The sequence below is a fragment of the Lissotriton helveticus genome, chromosome 7, assembly GCF_964261635.1.
Source record: "Lissotriton helveticus chromosome 7, aLisHel1.1, whole genome shotgun sequence".
In the NCBI taxonomy this organism is placed as follows: domain Eukaryota; kingdom Metazoa; phylum Chordata; class Amphibia; order Caudata; family Salamandridae; genus Lissotriton; species Lissotriton helveticus.
This window is the reverse complement of record NC_136068.1, coordinates 401771193-401796555: the sequence shown is the minus strand read 5'-3', so window position 1 is coordinate 401796555 and position 25363 is coordinate 401771193. Positions and strand designations below refer to the sequence as shown.

Genomic DNA, 25363 nt, shown 5'->3' with positions numbered 1-25363 from the left:
ATGTGCTCCCGCTGCCTTTCAATTAGCTTGATATACTTGCCCTCTGTTGACGGAGTCTATGCTCCTTTCATTGCCCTCCTGCTTAGCCTCCGTGCTTAGCTTGCTGCTCCCTACCCTCCTTCCCTTTGCCCTTCGATGCATGTGTGCATGCCCCTGCTCCCTCCCTTTTGCCCAACATGTTCCATGGACTTGCCATTGCCCTTCCTGTCTACAAGTGTTCTGTTGAGCTGCCAATGCCCCTTCCACCTTCCTAGCATGGTCAGATGGCTGCCACCTCTTTCAGCCTCCTCCACCCTACTTTCCATTGTCCAGGTTCCATGCCCATATTCCCTCCCTCCTGTGCTCTATGGTTCTTTTTGCGGTCACTACCTTTAGCCTTCCATGCTCTGTTGAGCTGTAACTGCTACTCCTGCGTGGTCTGTTTTGAAGTATCTGTCCCCTATCCCTGCCTTCTCTTGCCTGTGTCCAGCCCCTACCCCTCACTTCTGCCCTTCATGGTCATCTGTGCATGCCCCTTCCCCCTCCCTCTTGCCCACCAGGGTCATTGTGATGCCTCTAACCCTCCCACTTGCCATGCATGGTCTTTTGTGCCGACACTGCCCACCCCACCAGCCCAGTGAGGTCAGCTTGCAATGGCACTCTTGTAGTTTCACGACCATTTTTACTGTTAGAGGCTGGCCCGTTTGAAAAAGAGGTAGCAGCTATTAGAATGCCATACCCACTGCCCATTGGGGTATGCTTTCAGCTAATGGCTTTTAGGATGGAGCCTAGAAAGGGCTAGATTAGTTGGGGTTGGAGGTGTAACTTTTTTTACATTGACAGTGAACCCTAGATTGTGCCGTTTAGACACTGCCCTTTGAATGTGTACTAGCCATTGTTGCTAGCTGCTGCTCATAATCAGCCAGTCGTCGAAGCACAAAAAGAAGTGGAAGGTGTTTTTGCACAGATGTGTGGCAACAACCACCAGGCACTCTGTAAACAACCTTGTGGCCATAGTGACTCGGAACGGCAGAACCTTGAACTGGCAGGATTGTCCTCTTACCACAAAGCAAAGGCACTAGTGGTGCACTGGCTGGATGGGCATATGGAAGTAGACATCTTTTAGGTCCAACGCTGTCAAAGTCTCTTTGTCAGAGCAGAAGAATTACATCCTGGAGGATGGTCATGTGCAAGTGTTGCAACAGCATGTAGGGAGGGGGCACTCGTTTTGTGTCGGCCAAAGGAACCATCTTTTTTGGCAATCAAGAGGTAACAGGAGTACACTCCTTGGCTTCACTGGTGTGGACAGTTCTATGGCGTCCTTCGTGCCTGTACTACGGTTTCCAGAAGCTGGAGGTGCTTTCAGCTGAGGATATGACATAGTGGCAGGGTGGGATGTTGGGGAGTAGCTGTGGAACTTGAAGCAGGAGCTATGCCCTACCACGATGAGAACCTACTGATCCGAGCTGATTCCATCCCAAAGTTGAAGGAAATCCTAGTCTCATGCCCACCTTTGCCCCCTTATTGCCCTTCAAACTACCACTGATTTAGAACTTGCCTGTCTGGTAATCCTTGACGGACGGCTGCTGGCGCTGGTAACCTTGCACCTGACCAGGTGGAGTGGTCTTCGCTTCACCTCAGGTTGTTGCTGAACTGCAGTTGAAAAGTTAGTGACCTGGTGATGATCCATAGACTGGGTGCCTTGAAAGTAAGCTCCTCCTCGAAGCTGAGCTTGTGTTTCTTGGGTATGCTTGGTGAGGATCTTTCTGGTGTCTGGGTGGAGGAAGAAAGCCTTCCGCTTGGTGGCGCGGACCTCGAGTAGCGGTAAGAACATCAGGGCCTCGACAGAGTCCAATCTCAGCACTGAATGTGGTTTCAGGGCCAAGTTTGGCAAAGCTTTCAGCATCAATGTGCGTTTTGATGGAGGATGCTTGATGACTTGGAGTGGAGTTGCCTGCCACCAAGGCTAAACACTGTTGGCGGGGGATGAGGCTTGGACTCAAGGTCGACTGGTAACAGATGTTGGAGTCGGACTTGTAGGACACAGCCTTTTCTAGTTCAGTTCAGAGCTCCACACCAGACTCCTGTGGTCTAGGCATTCTGTTAGGAACAAAGATTCATTGGGCATCAGCACTTGAGTTGCAGACCTAGACTTGAATCTGGTTTGAAGGCCAAAAGGTTTTGGAGCTGAAGCCTTAGATTTATTGCGCTTGCCATCAGAGAGGTTTGAGGAAATGGTCTTGGGGCTGCGTGTACCCTCTGCTAACGGAACGCCAGAGTGGGCTGCTTCTTTTTCTCTGCCTCGAAAGGATTATTTTCCCCAAAGATATTGGGGGTCTCAAATGACTGTTGCCACTATTTCTTGTAATGCTTCCGTAGCTCTTCCACTGTTACCCAATGTTGTTCTTGTAGTGGAAGACAGTCTAGAAGTCGCAGGTGTTGTGGTGGTCAAGGTAAAGATTGAAGACAATGAAGACACAATGCTGGTCTTACTACAGGTATTTGGTGTTGCACCTAGAGCAGAATTGGAAGGGTGTTCGTTCCATATCCTCCCCTAAGCTTTCTCTGATAATACAATGTGTGTTTGGTCGAAGATCATCAGCTGGTGTGCAAGTATTGGTCATGGGTATCAAAGGTCATTGACTGTGTGTTGCCAAGAAAGAGAATGTGCGGAAAAGGTTCCGCAGTTGTCTTTCGAATTGGAGTTGGCAAGCTAGGCCTAAAAAGTCAGAGTAAACGCATTGTTTTGAAGTTGAACTTCTGAGCACAAAACTAGAACGCAGAACATGCAGAGCAGGTGAATATACAGCCACAAATGCTATGAACATCGATTTCTACCCACCCTAGTTTTTCCCCGGTACTTGCATTACAGTTGGCTTTACCTGGCCTCTATAATGTGGTTTCCCTTCCTAAATCCATCCGTCTGTATTGACAAGATCCTTTGAAGTTAATCTGCAGTTTGCATGGTCTCAAACTCAAAGAGAATTTCCTGAAGGGATTCATAGCAGAATATGTTTAGATATTCGGCTTCACAAATATAATGGAGCAGCTATATAAATTACAATGGAATAACCTCAGGTCAGGACACTTGTATCAAGTACAATTACTGAAGGAACGTTTAATGTCCGGGTTCCTTGAACATCAAAAACAATGCGGACAGTAAATGTGCGGAAAAGGAACTGAACAGAAAACGCTTTTTAGTTTGCTGCAGATAACCTACTTTATCATCATGTCAAGGAAATATGGACGAAAAACTATCCCACTTACAATAAAGCCACACACAAACAACACAATTAAAAAAATATTTAATTAAAAATTGTAATCGTCTAGAAAACAATTTTTTTCAAAACAAAAGTAAACCATCAATTACTGCAAAAACCTGGCAAATGCTAAAATGAATAGGTTTAAGGGGACTATGGCGAATATGCTGTGCAGCCAGAAGAGTGGGCAATAGAGCACCCACGCACCAGCAACAACAGAGGGGAGAAATCTGCAAAGGGTCCTGTGCACCCCAGGTGACTGCGGGATCTTAACAGAGGGGCAGAGCACCACTGAAATAAGGCGTGAGTGATATTAATGCTATACAGATCAGACAGTGCAGGGTAGACATATGGCTGTTGTGTGAAAGTACCATCCTTTTTTTCATTGTCTACGTTCAGTTTATTTGAACCACATCTTGCGGCCTTTTAAAATGACTGCTGTCATCTTATCGGTGGCCTTCCACTGTATCACTTGACTGTGCATTAAAACATTTGACAGAATATCATTGGTTTATTGGACTGCACGGTTACAACATTTCACCATATTATTACAATGCTTCACTTTAAAAAGTATGATTGAATGCAGCTGTAATGAATTCAGGGGATTCCACATACCGCCTGCCAAAGAACAGTGCTGTGCTAAGGGATTTGTATGCAGCTGCTGTAATGAATTCAGGAGATTTCACACTGTCTGCCAAGGAACAGTGCTGTGCCAAGGGATTACCTACATACAACACAAACACTTCAGGAATTTCTATTTTAAAATAATTGTACATCTATCTTATATTGCATCTCTTTTTTATTTCTCCCTGACATTGTCTTCAAACTACGAGAGATAGGATGATTCCTACTCCCCAGTAAAATTCCCTGTTTCTTCACATGGCAGTCCACCTCCAAACCTATGTGTTTAGCAGCTGTAACATACTGAAATGGACACGTAGGCGAACATATCTCCTCACTGCAGTGCAGCTTCCCCTTAAAGAAGAGTGGTGTCGATGGAGGCCCCGGAGGCAGGGGTGGAGGAACGGGATGTGGCTGTGGATGTCTTCGCTAAGGGAGGGCTTGACACCTGCTCGAAGAGCTTCGGACCATCCGATCTCCCGGTGTTCGCAGGAGGAGCTTTGGTCAGGCCTTGCCAACCCTGCCCACAGATCCGATGATGCTTTTCCCAGTCTTTATGCTGGCAGAAAGAGCCACAGTATCTGGCAATGTTGCACCCACTGCATGTCTCGCTGGCCTTACGACCACAATTCCAGCAATTCTGAAACAGATTAAAATCAGCATAATTATTATACCAGTATGTAAATAGCTTGCACAGTTCGATAGTACATTCAATTTCAAAAGAAGCCCATCTCACGAGTCGGTGGGGTCCAAAAAGAATGAAGTGAATTACTTACCTGGTAAACTAGCTCTGCAGCTTGCTAGTAGGTGGTTTTAGATGGTTCTGTTTCAGAAATTATGGGCACTGACCATGGACCTCTCTCTAAAATGACTTTACTACGATGACTGCCAGAAACCAAAGTGTAACGCCACTGCAAAAACACTACCATGAAACCCCTAAAACTACTGTGGAAGTGGTGCAGTTTGCATGGAAACTAAAAACGTACTTACCAGTAGGAGCAGTTTTGCAGCTTTTTTTTTCTTTTTTTCGGAGTTTTATATAGCGCGAACTAGAACCGAACCGAATCAGTTATCAGAGCGCTTTACATAGCACCAGTTACGGTACGTTACATGAGGACACACTTTCATTTTTTTTTTAAGGCACGGGGAGATTAAGTGATTTGCCCAGAATCACAGGGGTTTTTTGGTGTCGTTACCGAGACTCGAACCCAGATCCCCAGGTCCGAGGTCGAGCGCCTTAGCCGTTAGGCCAACCCCTCTTGAAGAACTTTTTGAATTCATATTCTGTGCATTATTCCGCCATCTATTGGTTGGGTCCTGAATTATTTTGCTAGTCCTCTTTTTAGGTTCTGTCTGCACAGCGCTTGTGAAAACTCTTGTAATGAAGAAAAAAATCAATCTTAAAAGTGCTTAAGCCCACCCATTACTTACTTCTACTTAACAGTGCATGGCTCCCAAGTCACTCATTTCCTTTCTTCCTGATGGTCAGCATCTCCTCCTGCCTCCATCTTTCTTACTTTCCAGGGTAGCACTCCATAAGAGTGTATCATTTTGCAGGCCTTCTCTATCCTCTGCATTCTGTTCATTGCTTACCTGCCCCTCCCACCACCTCTCTCACATAGCTGTATGCCCCTTCCCATCGCTAGTGAATTCCCCCTCCTACCACCAGCATAGCTTGTTTTATATAGAGCAAAGTCTTGGGGCAATTTACATGAGCACCAGTTACATTACACCAGGACATATTCATTTTTGGTAGGCACGGGCAGATTAAGTGATTTGATCAGAATCACAGAATGTTGAGCCGATGTAGAGACTCACACCTGGCTCCTCAGCTCAAAAGTCGGCAGTTGTTGCCATTATACCACATCCCATCTTTGTTTACATGTTTTCAGGAGGGTGACCTCCAGGTGTAGTCAGTAATGACCTGAGTGTTCTTTGAGTTTAGAAGTAAAACAAACAAAAAAAGCATTGGCAAAGCCAATAGGTTTGGTCTATGCGAAATCTATTGGCTTTGTCAATGTGTTTCTACATGTTGCACAGCAGTTGAGCTGCTGTGCAACATGGCTTAAACAAAAAAAAAGAAACCCGCTATGACATGGTCAATGCTGGCCGCGTCATAGTGCTTTTGAATTTTTTTTTAACTTTAACCATGGTGCACAGCAGCTCAACAGCTGTGCAACATGTAGAAATATTGAAAACAAAGATTGTTTGCTTTCTGGTGGATCTGACAACCTTGGAATAGTTTCCCCCAACTTGTTGTCTTTCAGACTCCTTTTAGCTTTAGGACTCACGGTCCAGGTGCAACGTGCCTCTCATCGAGTGCGACACATCTCTGTCTATACATTGCTCGGGTGGTGCACGAGACATGGTAGCCCCACGTCAGCTCTCACTTGCAGGGTGGGTGGTCGGGTGGGTAAGTGCAGTCCGGGGGGACAATTCTGATGGTGCAAGATGCACCATTCTTGCTGGGTTCTTTGGTGTCCTGGGAAGGCAGTGCCATCTTGGTGTTTCCATTTGACCAATTAAAGATGGCGCCTTTCCTATTTTGTCCTATGGGCGAATTCACAATCCAAGATGACGGCCATTTGCTTCCTGTAGTTCTTTTCCTGTATCTGGTAATTTTACAGTATATAAGGCTGTTCGACCTTGCCAGATGTGCGTCGCAAACATCCTTGTTCTGTGTTACCTAGTTAGTTCCTGGTGTTCTTACTAGTCATTCTGATGGTGTCCTTGTTCCACGTTATTCTTCTCAGTGTCTCCAGCCCTTCTGGATTCTTCTTGGAGGTTTCAGTGCCTTTGGCTTTTACCCCCACAGAAGTGGTTCTTTTTCTTGGGCATCTGCTAACCTGGGATATCACCATGTTGGCAGGGTGGCTTTAAAAGGGATTGCGCTTTCTTCAATGCAAAGGTCTCCAGGATCCAAAGTCGACCACCAGGACGATTGACAGGTTGCAACGCCAACAACAATCCTTCCAGCCTGTGGTTATGAATCCAATGCAACAACTACAAGAGACCATCCAGCAACAAAATTTGTCTTGTTGGTGATGCTCTTGCCTGGTGGATGCCTTTGGACTTCTATTTGAATCCTTGTTTGGATAATTATGCATTGTTTCTGGAAACGTTTCGAAAAAGGTTGTGTTGCCCAAATTTAGAATACTCAGCTGACGATGCCCCATGCGATATTCAGCAGGGATCCCAAGATGTTATGGCATATGTAACTCGCTTCAGAACACTAGGGGCGGAAACTCAGTGAGCTGAGCTGTCCCTTCTCACCTTGTCTCAGCAGGGTCTACAAGAAGAAATGAAGGATGAGTTAGTACAAGTCCCTTGGCCACCCTCTCTAAATATGGGCATTGAAACAGCATTGTATATCACATTTCAACTGAAGGAATGGAAAAGGGAGAGGTAGAATAAACAAGGTGGTTACTCTTCCACCAAGTCAAGATAGAGGTCTGCCACCCTTACAGAAGTGCTAAAGTCTACTGAGCCCTCAAAGGAACAAATGCAAATCAAATCTGTGTAGGGCCCCTTGAAGGAAGAAGAAAAACAAAGGTGTCATCAAAGGAGTCTTTGCTTATACTGTGGTGAACAAGGTCATCTTGTAAGAGAATGCCCAGTTCACCCACCCAAATCATTGGGAAACGCCTAGGTACAACTCTGGAGAGAAAGGAGAGGTTGGAGAGGAGTTGGCCTAACGGCTAAGGCGCTCGACCTCGGAATCTGGGTTCGAGCCTCGGTAACGACGCCAACAACCTCCTGTGATTCTGGGCAAATCACTTAATCGCCCCGTGCCTAAAAAAAAAAAAAAATGAAAGTGTGTCCTCATGAAACGTAACTGGTGCTATGTAAAGCACTCTGATACCTGATTCGGTTCGGGTCTAGTTCGCGCTATATAAAACTCTGCAAAAAAATAAAAATAAAATGTACGTCTTCTTCAAATATCCGTCTCAAATTTTGTTCCAGAAACCGGGACTTAGTTATACCTTCTACCTATAATTTTACAATGGGACCCAGAAAGATCGGTATCAACGATGGCCTTGTTGGAGTCAGGAGCCATGGCAATTTTGTAGACACAACTTGGGCATCAGCTTATCAGATTCCTAGGAGGTAAAAGGATAAGGTTGAGATTATCCACACCATTGATGGCACTCCTTTGATTTCAGGTCCAGACACTGAATGTTCATCCAAGTTGCGGATGTTGATATTCAATCGTCAAAAATAAATATATTTTGATATGATTATGTAACCTAATCATCCTGTCATTCTAGGTCTTCCCCGGTTGTGCCTACATAACACTTCACTGAATTGGGCAAACTGTACCCTTTCCTCAAGATTAAGACATTCCAGCAAGTACTGCTTGAAGGGATCTCAAGAACCAGTAGACTGTGTCATACCAAGCAAAGACAGGCAGACTCCCCTTGTGGCTACTGTAACAACAGTTCCAAAGCCCTATCAGAAGTGCCTTGGCATGTTTTTGTCACCTAAGACCAAAGAGTTGCCTCCACACTGGCCGTATGACTATGCCATCGATCTAAAGCCGGGATTTCAGATTCCCTTTAGCCGTGAGTATTCTTTATCAGAATCCTAAAAAGATGTTCTACGCCAGTATTTGAAGAAATATCTAGAAAATGTACTCATCATGCCCTCTACCTCACCTGCAGGAACCCTTCTATTCTTTGTTCCCATGAAAACAAAGGATCTTAGGCACTGTATAGACTTCCGAAGATTAAACGAGATAACCATTAAGGATTGATATCCGCTTCTCAGAGACATTTTAGAAACTGTGGATTCATCAAGTTGTATCTTAAATGGGTGTTTCATATATTAAGGATGAAAGAGGGCGATTCATTAAATACAGCATTCCGTAACCTGTTTGGACACTATAAATACAGTGATGGCTTTTTGACTCCATAACGTCCCTTTGGTATTTCAACAATTCATGGATAGTATTTTTGCAGACATACTTAATCTATTAGTCATGACATATCTGGCCATCATGTATTCGAGGTATTACACAGACTCCTGTAAACCCAAACAGCATACCTTTGAAGTGCTTTAAGTACAGCATTTGCGTTTTATCAGAAATTCTACTGGGGTCGCCAAGGACCCAAGTAAAGACGCAGCAGTACATGAATGGCCATCTCTATCCACCGTCAAAGAACACCAAACATTTTTGGAGATTTGCTACTTTCTATAGACAGTTTATTGAGAATTTTTCAACCAACTTTCAAAATTTCTCGTCTCTTAGAGAAGGAACAGTTGGCCCAAGGGTTTAAATGGGATTCCAGGGCTGGAGAGGCTTTCCAGTTTCTCAAAAGACCTTTACTTGTGCCCCAGTCCTTTGTCATCCAGAACCAAGGAAACCGTTTGTAGTGGAAACAGACACCTCTGAGAATGCTTTAAGGGCAATCCTCCTAAATGAACAAGATAATTCCCAGTGAGCATCCTGTTTTTCACTATTCTCGTTCTTTGACAGCTGCAGAACAAAATTATTCCATTTTGGCGCAAGAATTATTGGCAATGAAAGAGGCATGTACTGAAAGGAGACATCTATTTCTGAGGGCCAAGTACCCTTTAGAAATTAGAACAGCCCATTGAAATCTTTCAGGCGTTAAAAAACAATTAAATGTTGAAATAGTTGTCAAGCTTAATGGGCCTATTTCTTCTCTCAATTCGATTTTCACGTTACATATGAATCAGGAACTGCAAATAGAATTGCGGTTTCATGGTCTCTTGGATATCCTGAAGACAAAGCGATAACACAGCAAACAACCCTGTCTCCCAGGACAGGGTAAATACAAGCATAACCTCTTTCAATCAAAAGATGCATGTGTCAACAAGAACTTCCACCACAGGAAATAAGTAAACTTCTTTTAAACATAAAAAATTTGATATATTTCCACAGGGACTGCCTTTTTTAACCCACTACAGACTTACAAAAAACTGTTCTTCAACTGTGTCATGACACCAAATTCGCAGGTCACAGAGATGGCCCTCCATGGTACAGGATACCAACAGTTATGTTTCTTGTTCCTCTTTTTTACACATAAGCCAAGGTATCACATCAAAGACCACCGTTACCGTTACCAGTTGCCCGGCTACCATGGTGTTCCACTGGGTTAGACTTCATTGTGGAACTACCCCCATCTGAAGGAAAGACAACTGTCAAAGTTGTATTGGACTCTCTTTCCAGGATGCCTCACTCATATGCCTTACCTAAATCACCTAGTATTAAAGAAACAGCCTAATACTACCTTTGGGATGTATACAGGTTACATGGCTGTCCATAAAAGATATAGTCAAATTGTGGACCACATTTTGTGTCAAATTTTTGGAAAGGTTTTTGCTTCGTCTTGGGAATAACCAGAGCCTTATCTTCTGGTTTTCACCCGCAGACCAATGGACTCACTGAGAGGACCAACGAAACATTAGAAGAATACTTAAGGTGTGTTTGCAGTCCCACTGGTGATATTTGGGTGTTCCTTCTTCTCTTTTCTGAATGTGCCTTTAATAATCGTGTTCATAGTGCCACCAAGGTTATCTACCTTCTTTAATTTACAAGTTTTCCATCTGAGATCATGCCCTGAGTTGGTGAACGACCAAATATCTGTCCCTGCAGTTTCTGACTTGTTTAGCCTATAAGTCAAAACAAGAAAGCAGGTAGCTAAGAATCTACAAATGGCCCTAGAAAGAACAAAGAGGTATTCTGACAAAAACCGATGCCTTGAGCCCAATTATCAGGTATGAGATCAGTTATGGTTCTCCTCCCAGTTTCTAGCTATTAAATGTGGGAAATCTAAAGTCAGCCCCTGATTACTGAGTCCCTTTTCCATTACGCAAAAAATGAATCCTGTCACTGTGTGTTTACTTCTTCCCAGTATTTGGAAGGTCCATCCCATGTGTCCCAATTGAAACCTTATGTGCCTGACCGGTTTTTAAGGGTTCCCCCAAACCCCTCCACTCATTTTGGTAAAAGGACAGCCTAAATTTGAGGTATCTGATATTTTGGATTCCTGCATCTTCCAGGATAAATTGCAATATCTTGTTAGGTGGAAAGGTGTATCCTGTTTCTGAACAGTCCAGGGAACCTGCCTCAGCAGTCCACCCTCCTACTTTTATCTGTAAGCTCTATCTCCATCACCCCACCAAGCCAGGGCCTTCTGGGAGGGGGAATACTGTTGGGCATGCCGCGCTCCGGGTACAACACACCTCACATCAAGCGCCTCTGTCTACGCACTGCTCGGGCAGCGCACAAGACCGGTAGCCCCACTTCGGCTCTCATCTGAACGGTGTATGGTCAGGGGGTAAGTGCAGGCCGGGGGGACAACTCCGATGGTGCATGAGTCACCATACTTTTTTAAAATAAACATTTTTATTTTGTAAATTAAACAGCGTCAAATAAAGCATGAATACACGATACACATTGAATGTCAGTCTAGAACATTCTTGAAGGGCAAATATAATAGCAATATTTCTTTTGCAGTTGAGTCTGTAGATGGGTGCTAACGACATGAGTGTACAACTATAGATGGTCACATTTATGTTATTCGCAGTTATCAACAGTAGGGTCAAACATTAGATTATTCAAGGCTCTTCCCCCAATCTTCCCGGCAGCAGTGCCCTTCCCTCATTCTTCCCCCTCCTTCTTCCAAACCATAGTATTTTATCCTCGGAGGCCATATCTTCCAGAATTCTCAAGTTCAAACCCGAGCCTTGTATGTCACTTGTTCAGCATAAATCAAGACTTGTTCTCCATTCATTGAGTGTAGGGAGTTGTTGGGCACCCCAGTATATGGCTACATCCGGTTTGGCTACCCCCAACCCCAAGTTAGGTAATGGGAGTTTGCATCACTTCCGTAGGGATTCCCAGGAGGAGAAAGGAAAATGCTACTTACCAGTATACATCTGTTCTTGGCATGTAGAGCTGTAGATTCGTACACTTGTGCATGGATCGCCATCTGGTGTTGGGCTCGGATGTTTGCACTTTGTTTTTGTCTTGGAAGAAGTCTTTGTAGTCACAAGTTAGGTGACTCCTCCTTAGGACGATAGTGCGCATGGGCATCGACTCAATCTCCAGATTGTTTTGCCATGGAGGCATACGATGGGAGTTAGTAAGAAATAGAAAAAGTATGTCCATGTGTAATATATCTAAGTAAGATAGTACTGGAACAGATAGAGGCATCCGGGGAGGTGGGTGGGCGTATTGAATATGCTACTTACTAGTATGCATCTGTTCTTGGCATGTAGGGCTGCTGACATTCATATCTATAGCATAGATCGCCGCCTAGTGTTGGGTCCGGATGATTGCACATTGTTGTCCTGGAAGAGTCTTCGAAGTATCACAAGATAGGTGGCTCCTTCCCTGGACTACAGTGCGCATGGGCATCGACTCCATCCCCAGATTGTTTTTAGCCATTGTGGCGAAGATGGAGTGTAACAGTGTGAGCGATGACCATGCTAAGAATAAGTGTAAATTCTGCAGCCGCTACAGGCGCCGGGGAGGAGGGCGGGCGATATGAATGTCAGCAGCCCTACATGCCAAGAACAGATGCATACTGGTAAGTAGCATATTCAGGTCGAGGCACGTGGGCTGCGGAATTCATATCTATAGCATAGAATAAATAGCAGTCCCTCCATTAACGGCGGCTGCCTGTGCCAGCTGCAGATGTCTGAAACAGTGTCTTTAGAACAGCCTGCCCTACAGCTGCTTGGAGTGCACATCTACACAGTAGTGTTTAGTAAATGTGTGTGGGGTAGACCATGTGGCTGCTCTACAAATGTCTTCCAAAGGGATATTACCAAGGAAAGCCATTAAGGCCCCCAACTTGCGGGTGGAGTGGGCTCTAGGGGGGACCGTTAAAGTGCTCTTAGCCTTGTGATAGCAAATCTGAATACACTCAACGATCCACCTGGCTATACCTGCTTTGGAAATGGGGTTGCCTTTGTGCTGGGCTGAAAAGGCAACAAAGAGTTGTTGTGTCTTCCTAAAATCCTTTGTCCTATCGATGTAGTACATTAAAGCTGGTTTGACATCAAGAGTGTGGAGCATTCTTTTTGCCACTGTCTCTGGGTTTTGAAAGAACGCGGGCAGCTCAATCGTCTGATTGACATGGAACTGCGAAACCACTTTAGGAAGAAATTTAGGGTTAGTGCGCAGCACCACCCTGTTGGAGTGAATCTGTATGAATGGCTCTTGTACAGTGAGCGCCTGCAGCTCACTAACACGTCGCAGAGACGTAATGGCAATGAGAAACGCCACTTTCCATGTTAAGAACTGAATCTCACAGGAATGCAGAGGCTCAAAAGGTGGGCCCATCAACCTGGTGAGGACCACATTGAGGTTCCATACAGGAGCTGGAGGGGTCCTGGGAGGGATGACCCGTTTAACTCCTTCTAGGAAGGCTTTGATGGCAGGCACTCTGAAAACGGAGAGATGCTGCCTGTTTTGGAGATAAGCCGCTATGGCGGATAAGTGTATCCGAATGGAAGCATATGCTAGATTACATTTGTAAAGATGTAACAAATAACAGATGATGTTGGGAATGGATGCATCTAGCGGGTTGATGTTGTGTTCAGTACAGTAAATGACAAACCGCTTCCATTTGGCTGCATAGCAGGCCCTGGTGGTGGGCCTTCTAGCCTCCCGTATGATATCCATGCATTCAGGAGGCAAGTCAAGGTAGCCAAACTCTAAGACGTCAGGAGCCAGATCGCCAGGTTGAGCTGTTGCGGGTCTGGATGCTGAATGTCGCCACGGCTCTGCGTCAAAAGCCTGGGTGTGAGGTGCAGCCTTTGATGCGGTACCACGGAGAGTTCTAGAAACGTGGTGTACCATGGTTGGCGTGCCCACGTTGGAGCAACCAGGATGAGTGTCATCGAGTGTTGCTTTAGCTTTCGTGCCACCAGCGGTATGAGAGGTGCTGGGGAAAAGCGTACGCAAATCTGCCTGACCAGTTCATCCATATCGCATTGCCCTGCGACTGTGGGTGAGGGAACCTGGCGGCAAAGCTTTGGCATTTTGCGTTTTCCCTTGTGGCAAACAGGTCTATCTCTGGATGACCCCACTGCTGGAAGTACGGGCGGAGTACTGATGGATGTATCTCCCACTCGTGCATCTGGTGGCTGTACCTGCTGAGCAGATCCGCCATCTGATTGTCCTTGCCCGGGAGGTGTTCCGCCATGAGGAAGATGTTCCTCTGAATGGCCCACTTCCACATGCTCTGAGCCAGATGAGACAACTGCGGAGAGTGTGTACCTCCCTGCTTTTGAATGTAGTACATGGCCGTCATGTTGTCCGTCCGGATCAACACGACTTTGTTGCACAGATGTACTTTGAATGCCTTCAATGCCATGAAGATTGCCATCAGTTCTAGGTAGTTGATGTGCATCTTTTTCTGCTGCGTTGCCCATAGTCCCTGCACTGTGTAGTGGAGTACATGAGCTCCCCATCCCTGGAGAGATGCGTCTGTTGTCAGGATAATCTGTGGCACAGGCTCTTGGAACGGTCGGCCCTTGCAAAGGTTGTGTGGATTCCACCAATGCAGAGAGCTGTATGCCCGACCGGTCACCAACACTAGGTCGTTCAACTGTCCCTGAGCCTGAGTCCACTGATGAGCCAAGCATTCCTGGAGCGGACGCATATGTAGTCTCGCGTGCGGGACTATGAAGATGTAGGAGGCCATCATGCCTATCAACTGCATGAACACTCTTGCTGGAAGCGAGTGTTGCGGTCTGAACTTCCGGATCAGCGACTGAATGCTGTCGATCCTCACAGAAGTAGGCTGAGCTGTGGCTGCCAGAGTATCGATTGTCGCACCCAGATAGTGCCGCATATGGGCCGGCTGAAGGTGCGACTTGGGATAATTTAGTGAGAATCCCAGATTGTGAAGGAGGTGAATGGTGTGGGACATGTTGGCGGCGCACTGCTGGGCCGACTTTGCTTGGACAAGCCAGTCGTCCAGATAAGGGTAAACGTGAACGTTCTGCCTCCTGAGGTGCGCAGCTACTGTCGCCAGACATTTTGTGAACACCCTGGGCGCTGTGGTCACCCCGAAGGGCAGGACCTTGAACTGATAATGCCGACCCTGAATAGTGAACCTGAGGTATTTCCTGTGTGATGGATGCAGTGGAATGTGGAAATAGGCATCCTTGAGATCCAAGGTTGCGAGGAAGTCTCCCCGATTGAGCAACGGGAGAACCTGCTGCAGTGTGAGCATATGAAAGTGTTCTGATAGAATGTACTGATTGAGGGGTCTGAGGTCCAGTATGGGTCTGAGGGATCCGTCCTTTTTTGGGATTAAGAAGTACAGGGAGTACACCCCCGTGCCTTCTTCCCCCAACGGCACGAGCTCGATTGCCCCTTTTTGCAGCATGACTAGTACCTTCTGCTGCAATAAGTGCAAATGCTCTGTGGACATAGGACGGTGTTTTGGTGGCATGTTGGGTGGAGTGGATGTTAACTCCAGACAATAACCGAACTGGATAAGTTTCCTGACCCACCTGTCCGTGGTGATGGATTTCCAGACGGGCAGGAACTGCTGGAGTCTCCGCCCGACAGGTGTAGTATGGTCGGGGGGCAGTGACAGGGCGTCACTGTTTACTGGTGGCGGAGGAGCGGGAGTTGTTGTTTCCTCGACCTCTGCCCTTGGTGCTGTTACCCCGATAGCCACCTCTACTCTGCTTGGTGTAAGAGGACTGCGCCCCACTTTTATTGTACTGCGTTTGCTGGGACATCTGGCCTCTGGAAACACCTCTATTGCCTGAGCGACGAAAAGTGCTGCCCCGAAACTGCTGGGACTGGAGAGCCCCCATGGATTTTGCAGTTTCGGTATCCTTTTTTATCTTTAGCAAGGTGGTATCCACCTCAGGACCAAATAACCTGCCTGGGTTCACTGGCTGATTGAGGATGGTAGTTTGTATCTCCGGCTTGAAACCGGAGATTCTGAGCCAGGCCGGACGTCTCAACATGACACTGGTATTAATGGCTCTGGCCGCGGTGTCCGCCACGTCCAGTGCACACTTAATTGAAGCGTTGGAGATAAGCTTCCCTTCCTGAATAAGCATCTCAGCTGCCTCTTTATACTGATCTGGAAGATGTTGCAACAGGGTCTCTAGGGTGTCATAGTGCGCCCTGTCATATCTGGCCAGTAGCGCCTGAGTGTTAGAGATACGCCAGATATTGGCCGCTTGAGCCGCCACCCTCTTCCCTGATGCCTCCAGCACTTTAGATTCCTTGTCGGGGGGAGGAGCATCACCAGTGGTTTGTGAGTTCGCCCTCTTCCGGGCATTAGAGACGACCAGAGAGTCCAATGGAAACTGGCCTCTGATGTAGGTGGGGTCGCCAGGCGCCGGCCTATATTTCTTTTCAATCCTAGGGTTGACCACCCTGGCCCGTGTGGGTTCCTTAAAAATGTCTGCAGCATGTTTGAGAACCCCTTTGAGCATGGGGAGAGTTTTGACAGTTTTTTCTGCAGTGGAAAAGGTATCAAAAAGGAAGTCCACTTCGATAGGGTCAGTGAGGAGGTCCACGTCGTGGTTTTTAGCCGCCCTCTCAATTAGAGCATTAAATGCAGCCGAATCCTCGGTAGGAGAGGTCTTGACAGCGTACACTTGAGGGTCTTGGGCAGCTTGCTGATCCCCTGGGTCACCTACAACTTTCCATGAGTCGTGGTGATCCTCAGGATCAGTGTTGGCAGGAAAGCCATACTCCTCGTCATCACCATCCCCACCCTCCACATCCGAATAAGTGGGTGAGGGTGTAGCCACTCGTGGAGTCCATGTAGCAAGAGGCTCCACTAGAACAGGGGATTCCGCAGCAGGCTTCTTGGGCTTCAGCGGAATGGTGTAGGACTCCAAAGGCTGGGTCGGGGTGAGTTTCCCGGTGTCGGCGTCGATATAGTGTTCCGACTGCTCCTCCACTGAGGGTTGTCGAGGTTTCAAGCTCACAAGCGGCTGAGAAGGCTTCTGCGCACTGGTACGGGCGTTTCGGTGACCGACCGTGGAGCGAAGGACTTTGGTGCCACCTTTGGCGGCAACGTAAACAGGAGTGGCGCCGAAGACTTTGGCGTCGAGGCAGCTGGCTTCGCGGCGGAAGCATCCTTCGGTGCGGACACGGAAGCTTTGTTCCTGATGCGTTGAAGAGAATCCGACACCTGCTTCGTAAAGGAAGCGGACGGCTTCGTCGATCCGACAGACGTCTTCGGTCCAGCAGCGAGTGAAGACTCGAGCGTCGATGCCTTATGTTTATCCGGCACCGGATCAGCCTGCTTCTGCGCGCTGTGTACCCCTGCCGTTCCGACGGCCTTCTGCGTCGACTGCTTCGTGCCGGCGGCCTTGACTACGGGGTGTGGGGCCCCAGTCTTCGGTTCGACGCCCTTAGCCGATTTTGGGTCGACGGCATTGACCGACTTTGACTCGGCGCCCTTGACCGACTTCGGATTGGCGCCCTTGGCCGACTTTGGATCGGCGCCCTTGGCCGACTTTGGATCGGCGCCCTTGGCCGACTTTGGATCGGCGCCCTTGGCCGACTTCCCCGGGTCGACAGCCTTCTTCGGCTTCGGCTGCCCCGACGTGTCCGAAGACGAGGAGGCGGCCGGAGGGGCAGACGTCCTCAGTTTCGATGGCGTCTCAATTACTTTCGCTTTCGTCGACACCGAAGGTTTTGTTTTGACCAACGTCGGCTCCGCAGAAGTGTCCTTAGCCGGGCCCATAGGCGAGGCCGTGGATCTGGGTGGAAGGTCTTGGGTAAGGCCGCGTGGCGATCCCTCGACCTGAGCCGTAGTAATTTCTCTTTCGGGGCCTAGCTCTTCACACGAGCTATCTTCCGTGGCCCCGTAGGCCTCATTGTCGTCTCCTACCTCGTCGACGACTTCTGCTGCCTCGACCACCTCGACGTCTGCGTCGTATCCGTAGTCGATCTCCTCAGTTGGAGGGGAAACTTGCAGATGAACTTCTTGCTCGTCTACTTCTTCTCTGTCAAAGATGTCCGCCGGGGCCGACTGCCGGGCCTCCTGGCGCGCCACGCGCCGAAGTCGAATCGTCTTCTTCGATCGAAACCTGGAACAAGCCATACAGTTGGCTTCATCGTGGTCCGGCGACAGGCACTTGTTGCACACAGGGTGGACGTCGATGTGCGGGTACTTCGATCCGCACACGGGACATTTCTTGAACGGACTCCGTTCCATGATGGCGTCGTAAGTCTTGCTGCGTCGACTGGGCCCCGAGTACCGAAGAGCCACGCGACTCCTCTGGACGTCCGACTCGGGAACTGAGCCGGAACAGAGTTGGGACCGAACGCAAACAATACCGACGTATAAGAGAAGGCCTTCGGGCCGTAAGAAAAGTCTATATCGATTCCGAACTGGAGATGTCGAATATACATCCGAACCCAATGGCGGAAAAAACCAATCTGGGGATGGAGTCGATGCCAATGCGCACTGTAGTCCAGGGGAGGAGCCACCTATCTCGTAATACTTCGAAGACTCTTCCAGGACAACAATGTGCAATCATCCGGACCCAACACTAGGCGGAGATCTATGCTATAGATATGAATTCAGCAGCCCACATGCCTCGAACACAAATCTACAGCTCTACATGCCAAGAACAGATACGTACTGGTAAGTAGCATTTTCCGTTCGAGGCATATGAGCTGTAGATCGTATACTTGTGCAAATATGTTCTTAATACAGCTTGGCAAACACTAGCTTGTTAGTTTGCTTGCATGTCAACACAATAGTGTTTTGTGAACATGTGTGGTGTAGACCAAGTTGCTGCTTTGCAGATGTCATCTAGGGGAATGTTCCCTAAGAATGCCATAGATTCCCCTAGTTTACGTGTGGAGTGAGCCCTAGGGGGAAAGGTTAAGATGCGTTTGGCTTTAGCATAGCAAATTTGGAAGCATTTATCAATCCACCTTGCAATCCCTGTTTTTGAGATAGGATTACCTTTATGAAGTAGGGAGCAAGACACAAAAAGTTGTTTAGTCTTTCTAAAGGATTATGTTATTTCAATGTAGTAAAGTATCGCTCTTTTAACGTCTAGTGTGTGAAGAGCCCGTTCTGCTACTGAGTCTGGTAGAGGGGAAAAACACGGAGTTCTACAGACTGATTAAGGTGGAAAGTAGAGACAACTTTAGGTAGAAATGTTGGGTTAGTCCTAAGAACCACTTTGTTATGATGGATTTGCAGAAATGGTTCCCGTATGGTTAATGCCTGGAGTTCACTGACTCTTCGGAGAAAGGTGATCGCAACCAGGAAAGCTATTTTCCAGGTGAGAAATTGTAATTCACATTTATGCATATTTATTTATTTATTTATTTATTAATGAAATTTGTTTAGCGCAAACAAATGCCCAAGGGCGTCTCGGCGCTGTAGACAGAGGCAGACCAAAGAGATGGTGATGGAAGTTTATTGGTTAAATAACCAGGTTTTTATTTTTCTTCTAAAAACAGTAAGAGTGGGGCAGGATGTGATGTCCGTATCAAGGGAGTTCCACAGTTTAGCTGTTGCGACAGTAAAACGACGGTCACCCCATGAGACTGTTCTGGTCCGAGGCACCGACATCAACAGAGCATTTGTGGAACGTAATGTTCTATTGGGGGTGTAGAATGCCAGGGATTTCATGAGAAAAAGGGGCCCTAGTTTACGGGATGCTTTATAGGCTAAGCAAAGTGCCTTAAATTTAACTCGATTCTTCACCGCCAACCAGTGATAGTTTTTGATCACGTGAGTGATTGGTTGGAATTTTGGGGTGCCAGAAAGCATTCTTGCAGCTGCGTTTTGTACAGACTGTAACTTGTGAATGACTTTCTGTTGAGCATTGATAAAAAGTCCATTGCAATAGTCAAGAGATGACATGACAAAAGCAGTGACCAGAGTTTTACCTGAGTTGGGGGGAAGGAAGGCAAGTATTTTTTTAATGGACTTAGTTTATAAAACGCGGTTGAGACAATGGAATTTGCATGTGCAGCAAATGTTAGTTTATCGTCTAACAATATTCCCAGGTTTTTTACTTTGGTAACTGGTATGGGCGGGGGGGGGGGCTAGTTCAATGGGCCACCATACTCCTGGCCAATTAGGGGAAAGGTTTCCAAATATCATTACTTCCGTTTTACTGGAATTCAACTTGAGACAGTTAGTTGTCATCCAGTTACTGATGGTTGTCATGCCGTGATGAAAATTGGCCGCAATTTTATCTCCGTTGTTTTTTATTGCTAAAATCAGCTGGGTGTCATCCGCGTAAGATGTTAGGCTCATCCCAAAGTCCTTGATGACCCTTGCTAGATCTGTCACATAGACATTAAATAGCGTTGGGCTTAGGTTCAAATGGGGGACCCTTGAGCCTGGTAAGTACCACATTTAGGTTCCATACTGGAGAGGGTGGAACTCTAGGTGGAATTATTCTTTTAAGTCCTTCCATAAATGCCTAGAAAGCTGGTACCCTAAACAAAGACAAGTGTTGTCTGTTTTGGAGATAGGCTTCTATTGCCGCAAGATGTAGTCTAATGGATGTATATGCTAGGTTACATTGTTGCAAATGCAAAAAGTAACAGATGAAGTTTTGATTAGAAGCATCTAGTGGGTCGATTTTGTTATTTGTACAATAAATTACAAATCTTTTCCACTTTGCGGCATAGCAAGCTCTAGTGGTAGGAAATCTTGCCTCTTTAATGATGTTCATGCAGTCTGGCAGGAGATTAAGGTAGCCAAACTCAAAGATGACTGGGATCTGGAAGCCTCATCTCTCCATGGTTCTGAGTGAGAAGCTTGGGTGAGAGGCGTAGGTTTTGATTAGGAACTACTGACAGTTCCAAGAGGGTTGTGAACCATGGCTGTCGGGCCCATATTGGAGCAATCAGGATCATTGTGAGGGAATGCTGTTTGAGTTTCCGAACCACTAGCGGAATGAGTGGAAGAGGCTGAAAAGCATAAGCAAATTTGTCTGACCAGGTCATCCACAGCGCATTGCCTTTAGACAATGGGTGTGGATACCTGGATGCGAAGCTTGGGCATTTTGCGTTTTGGTGTGTGGCGAACAGGTCTATTTCTGGGTGGCACCATATTTGAAATAATGGAAGGAGAACTTGAGGATGAAGTTCCCATTCGTAGATATGCTGTGTTTGACAACTGAGCAGATCTGCAATCTGATTGTGTACTCCTGAGAGGTGTTCTGTAAGGAGATATATGTTTTGAGGAATGGCCCATCTCCATATGCTTTGAGCTAGGTCTGAAAGCTGTAGAGTGGGTGTGTCCCCCTGTTTTTGTATGTAATACAGTCATGTTGTATGTACGGACCAGGACAGCTTTGTTTACGAGGTGGAGTTGAAAAGATTTCAACGCTAGGAAGATTGCCAACAATTCCAGGTAATTTATGTGGAATTGTTTTTGTTGAGGGGTCCATATGCCCTGAATGGTATGGGTTTGAAGATGAGCTCCCCAGCCGGTGAGCGATGCGTCTGCTGTTAGCACTATCTGTTGAACCAGGTCGAGGGACGGCCGCCCTTTGGAAAGGTTTTGTGTGTTCTACCATTGCAGAGAGCGATGGGTGCGATCGTCTACCAACACCAGATCTGTTAGCTGACCTTGAGCCTGGTTCCACTGACGTGCCAAAAACTCCTGTAAGGGACGCATTTAGAGTCGTGCATACGGGATTGATGAGAATGCAAGAGGCCATCATCCCGATTAGCTGCATGAACACTCGCGCTGGTAGTGAGTGTTAAGGCTGAAATTTTGCAATTAGAGGTTGTATGGTGCTTATCCTGACTGGATTAGGGTATGCTAGAGCTTTTGAAGTGTCTATTGCAGCCCCTAGATACTGTTGTATGCTGGACGGTTGGAGATGGGATTTGGTGAGGTTTACTGCGAATCCCAAGTCGTGAAGCAGTTGGATTGTTGTGTGTGTGTTGCATACAGCTGCTGTGTGACTTGGCTTTTATGAGCCAGTCGTCCAGATAAGGGAAGACATGAATGGCCTGTCTTCTTAAGTGGGCCGCAACTACTGCGAGGCACTTGTTGAAGACTCGGGGTGCTGTTGTCACCCCGAATGGGAGGACCTTGAATTGGTAGTATTGACCATCTACCACAAACCTGAGATATTTCCTGTGAGCGGGGTGAATGGGAATATGAAAGTAGGCGTCCTTTAAATCCAGAGTGGAGAGAAAGTCTCCCTGTTGAAGTAGTGGAAGCACCTGTTAGAGAGTGACCATGTGGAAGTGATCCGATTGAATGTAGAGGTTTAGCAGTCTGAGGTCCAATATGGGCCTGAGAGATCCGTCCTTTTTTGGAATTAGGAAACAGAGGGAATAAACCCCTGTGCCTTGGTGAGGCAAGGGGACTGGTTCAATTGAATGTTTTTGTAATAGAGAGAGAACCTCTTGTTTGAGAAGTGTTAGATGTTCCGAGGACATTGGACGTTGTCTGGGAGGAATGTTTGGGGGTAGAGGTGAGTTCCAGGCAGTAACCATACTGGATAATTTGTCTTACCCACTTGTCTGTGGTGATTGAATTCCAGACAGATAGGAACTGTGAGAGACGTCCCCCGAAAGGAGTGGGATGATCGGGGGGAAGTGCAGGGAAGTCACTGTTTGTAGGTAGGGGAAGTACGGTTATTGTTGCTGCGACCTCTTCCCTTACCATTGTTGCCTCTGTAACCTCCGCGAAAATATCCTTTAGAGGACGTTTAAGTGGGGCTCTCATAGGACGAAGAGGGATGGTTTGAGCCAATGCTTTTGGAGCCAGCTCTGTAGAAGGAGCAGCGAAAAGAGCCTCTAGGGGAAGGAACTTGTAAGGCCCCTATGGACTTAGCAGTTTCCGTATCTTTTTTCATCTTTTCTAAATATGTGTCAACTGAGGGCCCGAAAAGATGCTCTTGATCAAAGGGCTGATAAAGAATAGCAGATTGTACCTCCTGTTTGAATCCTGAGACTCGGAGCCAAGCGTGCCTGTGCAACAAAACGCTAGTGTTAATGGCGCAAGATGCGGTATCAGCCGCGTCAAGCGCACATTTAATTGAGGTGTTTGTGATCAATTTCCCCTCTTGTATAAGGTCATTGGCCTTTTGTTTGTACTGGTCAGTAAGGTGCTCCATGAGCTTTTCAAGCTCATCATTGTGAGCTCTGTCGTACCTGGCCAATAAAGCTTGGGCATTGGCAATCTGCCAATGATTTTCAGCCTGTGGCGCAATACGTTTACCAGATGCGTCTATTAGTTTGGACTCCTATCAGGAGGGGGGGCGGGGGGGGGGTCGCCTGTACTCGGAGTTTGCCCTCTTACGTGCATTAGACACCACAAGAGAATCAAATGGGACCTGACCTTTAATGTAAATTGGGTCATTGGGAACTGCCGTACACTTTTTATCTATCCTGGTGTTTAGAAGCCTGGCTCTGACAGGGTCCTTAAAAACTTCTGGGGCATGTTTGAGCATGCCTTTTAACATTGGCAGCGTGTACGTGGACTTTTGCGAGGGTGTAAAGGTTTCAAGTAAAAAATTATCCTCTAAAGGATCAGAATGTAACTGTACCCCGTGGTATTGGGCAGCCCTATTGATAAGTTGCATAAACCCAATATTGTCATCTGGTGGTGATGGCCTAGATGGATAGAGGTCCGGGTTTTATGTGGGTCGGGATCTGTGTTGTAGTCATCCCAAGGGTATACGTCGTGTGGGATAGTATGTGCACCATCATCCCAATGTGGATCTACATTCCCACCCCCATCGGTAGGATCATCCTCAGTATCTGATATTTGAGGTGAAACAACATGTTGTGGGGAGTGTGGTGGAGAATGAATATGCTACTTACCAGTATGCATCTGTTCTTGGCATGTAGGGCTGCTAATATTCATATCTATTGCATAGATCGCCGCCTAGTGTTGGGTCCGGATGATTGCACATTGTTGTCCTGGAAGAGTCTTCGAAGTATCACAAGATAGGTGGCTCCTCCCCTGGACTACAGTGCGCATGGGCATCGACTCCATCCCCAGATTGTTTTTAGCCATTGTGGCAGAGATGGAGTGAAATAGTGTAAATGATGTCCATGCTAATGATTGAATGCAAGAAAATATCTGCAGCCGCTACGGGCACCGGGGAGGAGGGCGGGCGATATGAATGTTAGCAGCCCTACATGCCAAGAACAGATGCATACTGGTAAGTAGCATATTCAGTTCGAGGCATGTGGGCTGCTAAATTCATATCTATTGCATAGAATACATAGCAGTCCCTCAATTAACGGCGGCCGCCCGTGCCAGCTGCAGAAGTCTGAAAAAGAGTTTTGAGAACAGCCTGTCCAACAGCTGCCTGCTGTTTGGAGTGCACATCTACACAGTAATGCTTGGTAAACGTGTGTGGTGTAGACCATGTGGCTGCTCTACAAATGTCTTCCAAAGGAATGTTCCCTAGGAAAGCCATGGAGGCTCCCAACTTGCGTGTGGAGTGTGCTCTTGGGGGGATCGTTAAGGTACGTTTAGCTTTTTGATAACAGATCTGAATACATTTAACGATCCACCTGGCTATTCCTGCTTTGGAAATAGGGTTGCCTTTGTGCTGGGCTGAGAAGGCAACAAAAAGTTGCTGTGTCTTTCTAAATTGTTGTGTTCTGTCAATGTAGTACATCAATGCCCTTTTTACGTCTAATGTATGGAGCATTCTCTCTGCTACAGTCTGTGGGTTCTGAAAGAATGCGGGCAGTTCAATAGTTTGATTGACATGAAACTGTGACACCACCTTTGGAAGGAACTTGGGGTTAGTGCGGAGCACTACCCTGTTTGAATGAATTTGTATAAATGGCTCTTGTATTGTGAGCGCCTGCAGCTCACTAACACGCCTGAGAGATGTAATAGCAATGAGAAAAGCCACTTTCCATGTTAAGAACTGAATCTCACATGAATGTAGAGGCTCAAAAGGTGGGCCCATCAGTCTAGTGAGAACCACATTGAGGTTCCACACAGGAGCTGGTGGTGTTCTGGGAGGAATGACTCGCTTCAGTCCCTCCAGGAAGGCTTTAATGGCAGGCACCCTGAAAACAGAGAGATGCTGCCTGTTCTGGAGATATTCTGGAGATAAGCCGCTTTGGCGGATAAGTGTATCCGAATGGAAGCGTAAGCTAGATTGCATTTGTAAAGATGTAACAAATAGCAGATGATGTTAGGAATGGATGCATCTAGCGGGTTAATGTGATGTTCTGTACAGTAAATGACAAACCGCTTCCACTTTGCAGCATAGCAAGCTCTTGTAGTGGGCTTCCTGGCCTCCCTGATAATGTCCATGCTTTCAGGAGGCAGGTTGAGGTAGCCAAACTCTAAGACCTCAGGAGCCAGATCGCCAGATTGAGCTGTTGCGGATCTGGATGCTGAATGTCTCCATGGTTCTCAGCAAGAGCCTGGGTGTGAGATGCAGCCTTTGATGCGGTACCACGGAAAGGTCTAGAAACGTGGTGTACCATGGTTGGCGTGCCCACGTTGGAGCAACCAGGATGAGCGTCATCGAGTGTTGCTTTAGCTTTCTTGCCACCAGCG

General features: G+C 47.0%; 1 protein-coding gene across 6 annotated transcripts in view; it reads right to left on the bottom strand.

The window, feature by feature from the left end:
- Positions 1-3077: 3077 nt before the first annotated feature.
- The window catches only part of CBFA2T2 (CBFA2/RUNX1 partner transcriptional co-repressor 2), a 397115-nt gene continuing 374829 nt past the window's right edge, over positions 3078-25363 (bottom strand). For 3 of the 6 annotated variants that reach the window (XM_078652269.1, XM_078652270.1, XM_078652271.1), the window contains exon 11: positions 3078-4500. In XM_078652269.1, the coding sequence (XP_078508395.1) occupies positions 4216-4500 (285 nt within the window). In that variant the 3' untranslated portion in view covers positions 3078-4215. The remainder of the gene's footprint in view (positions 4501-25363) is intronic. The other 3 variants (XM_078652273.1, XM_078652274.1, XM_078652268.1) reach the window with 2 other exon arrangements.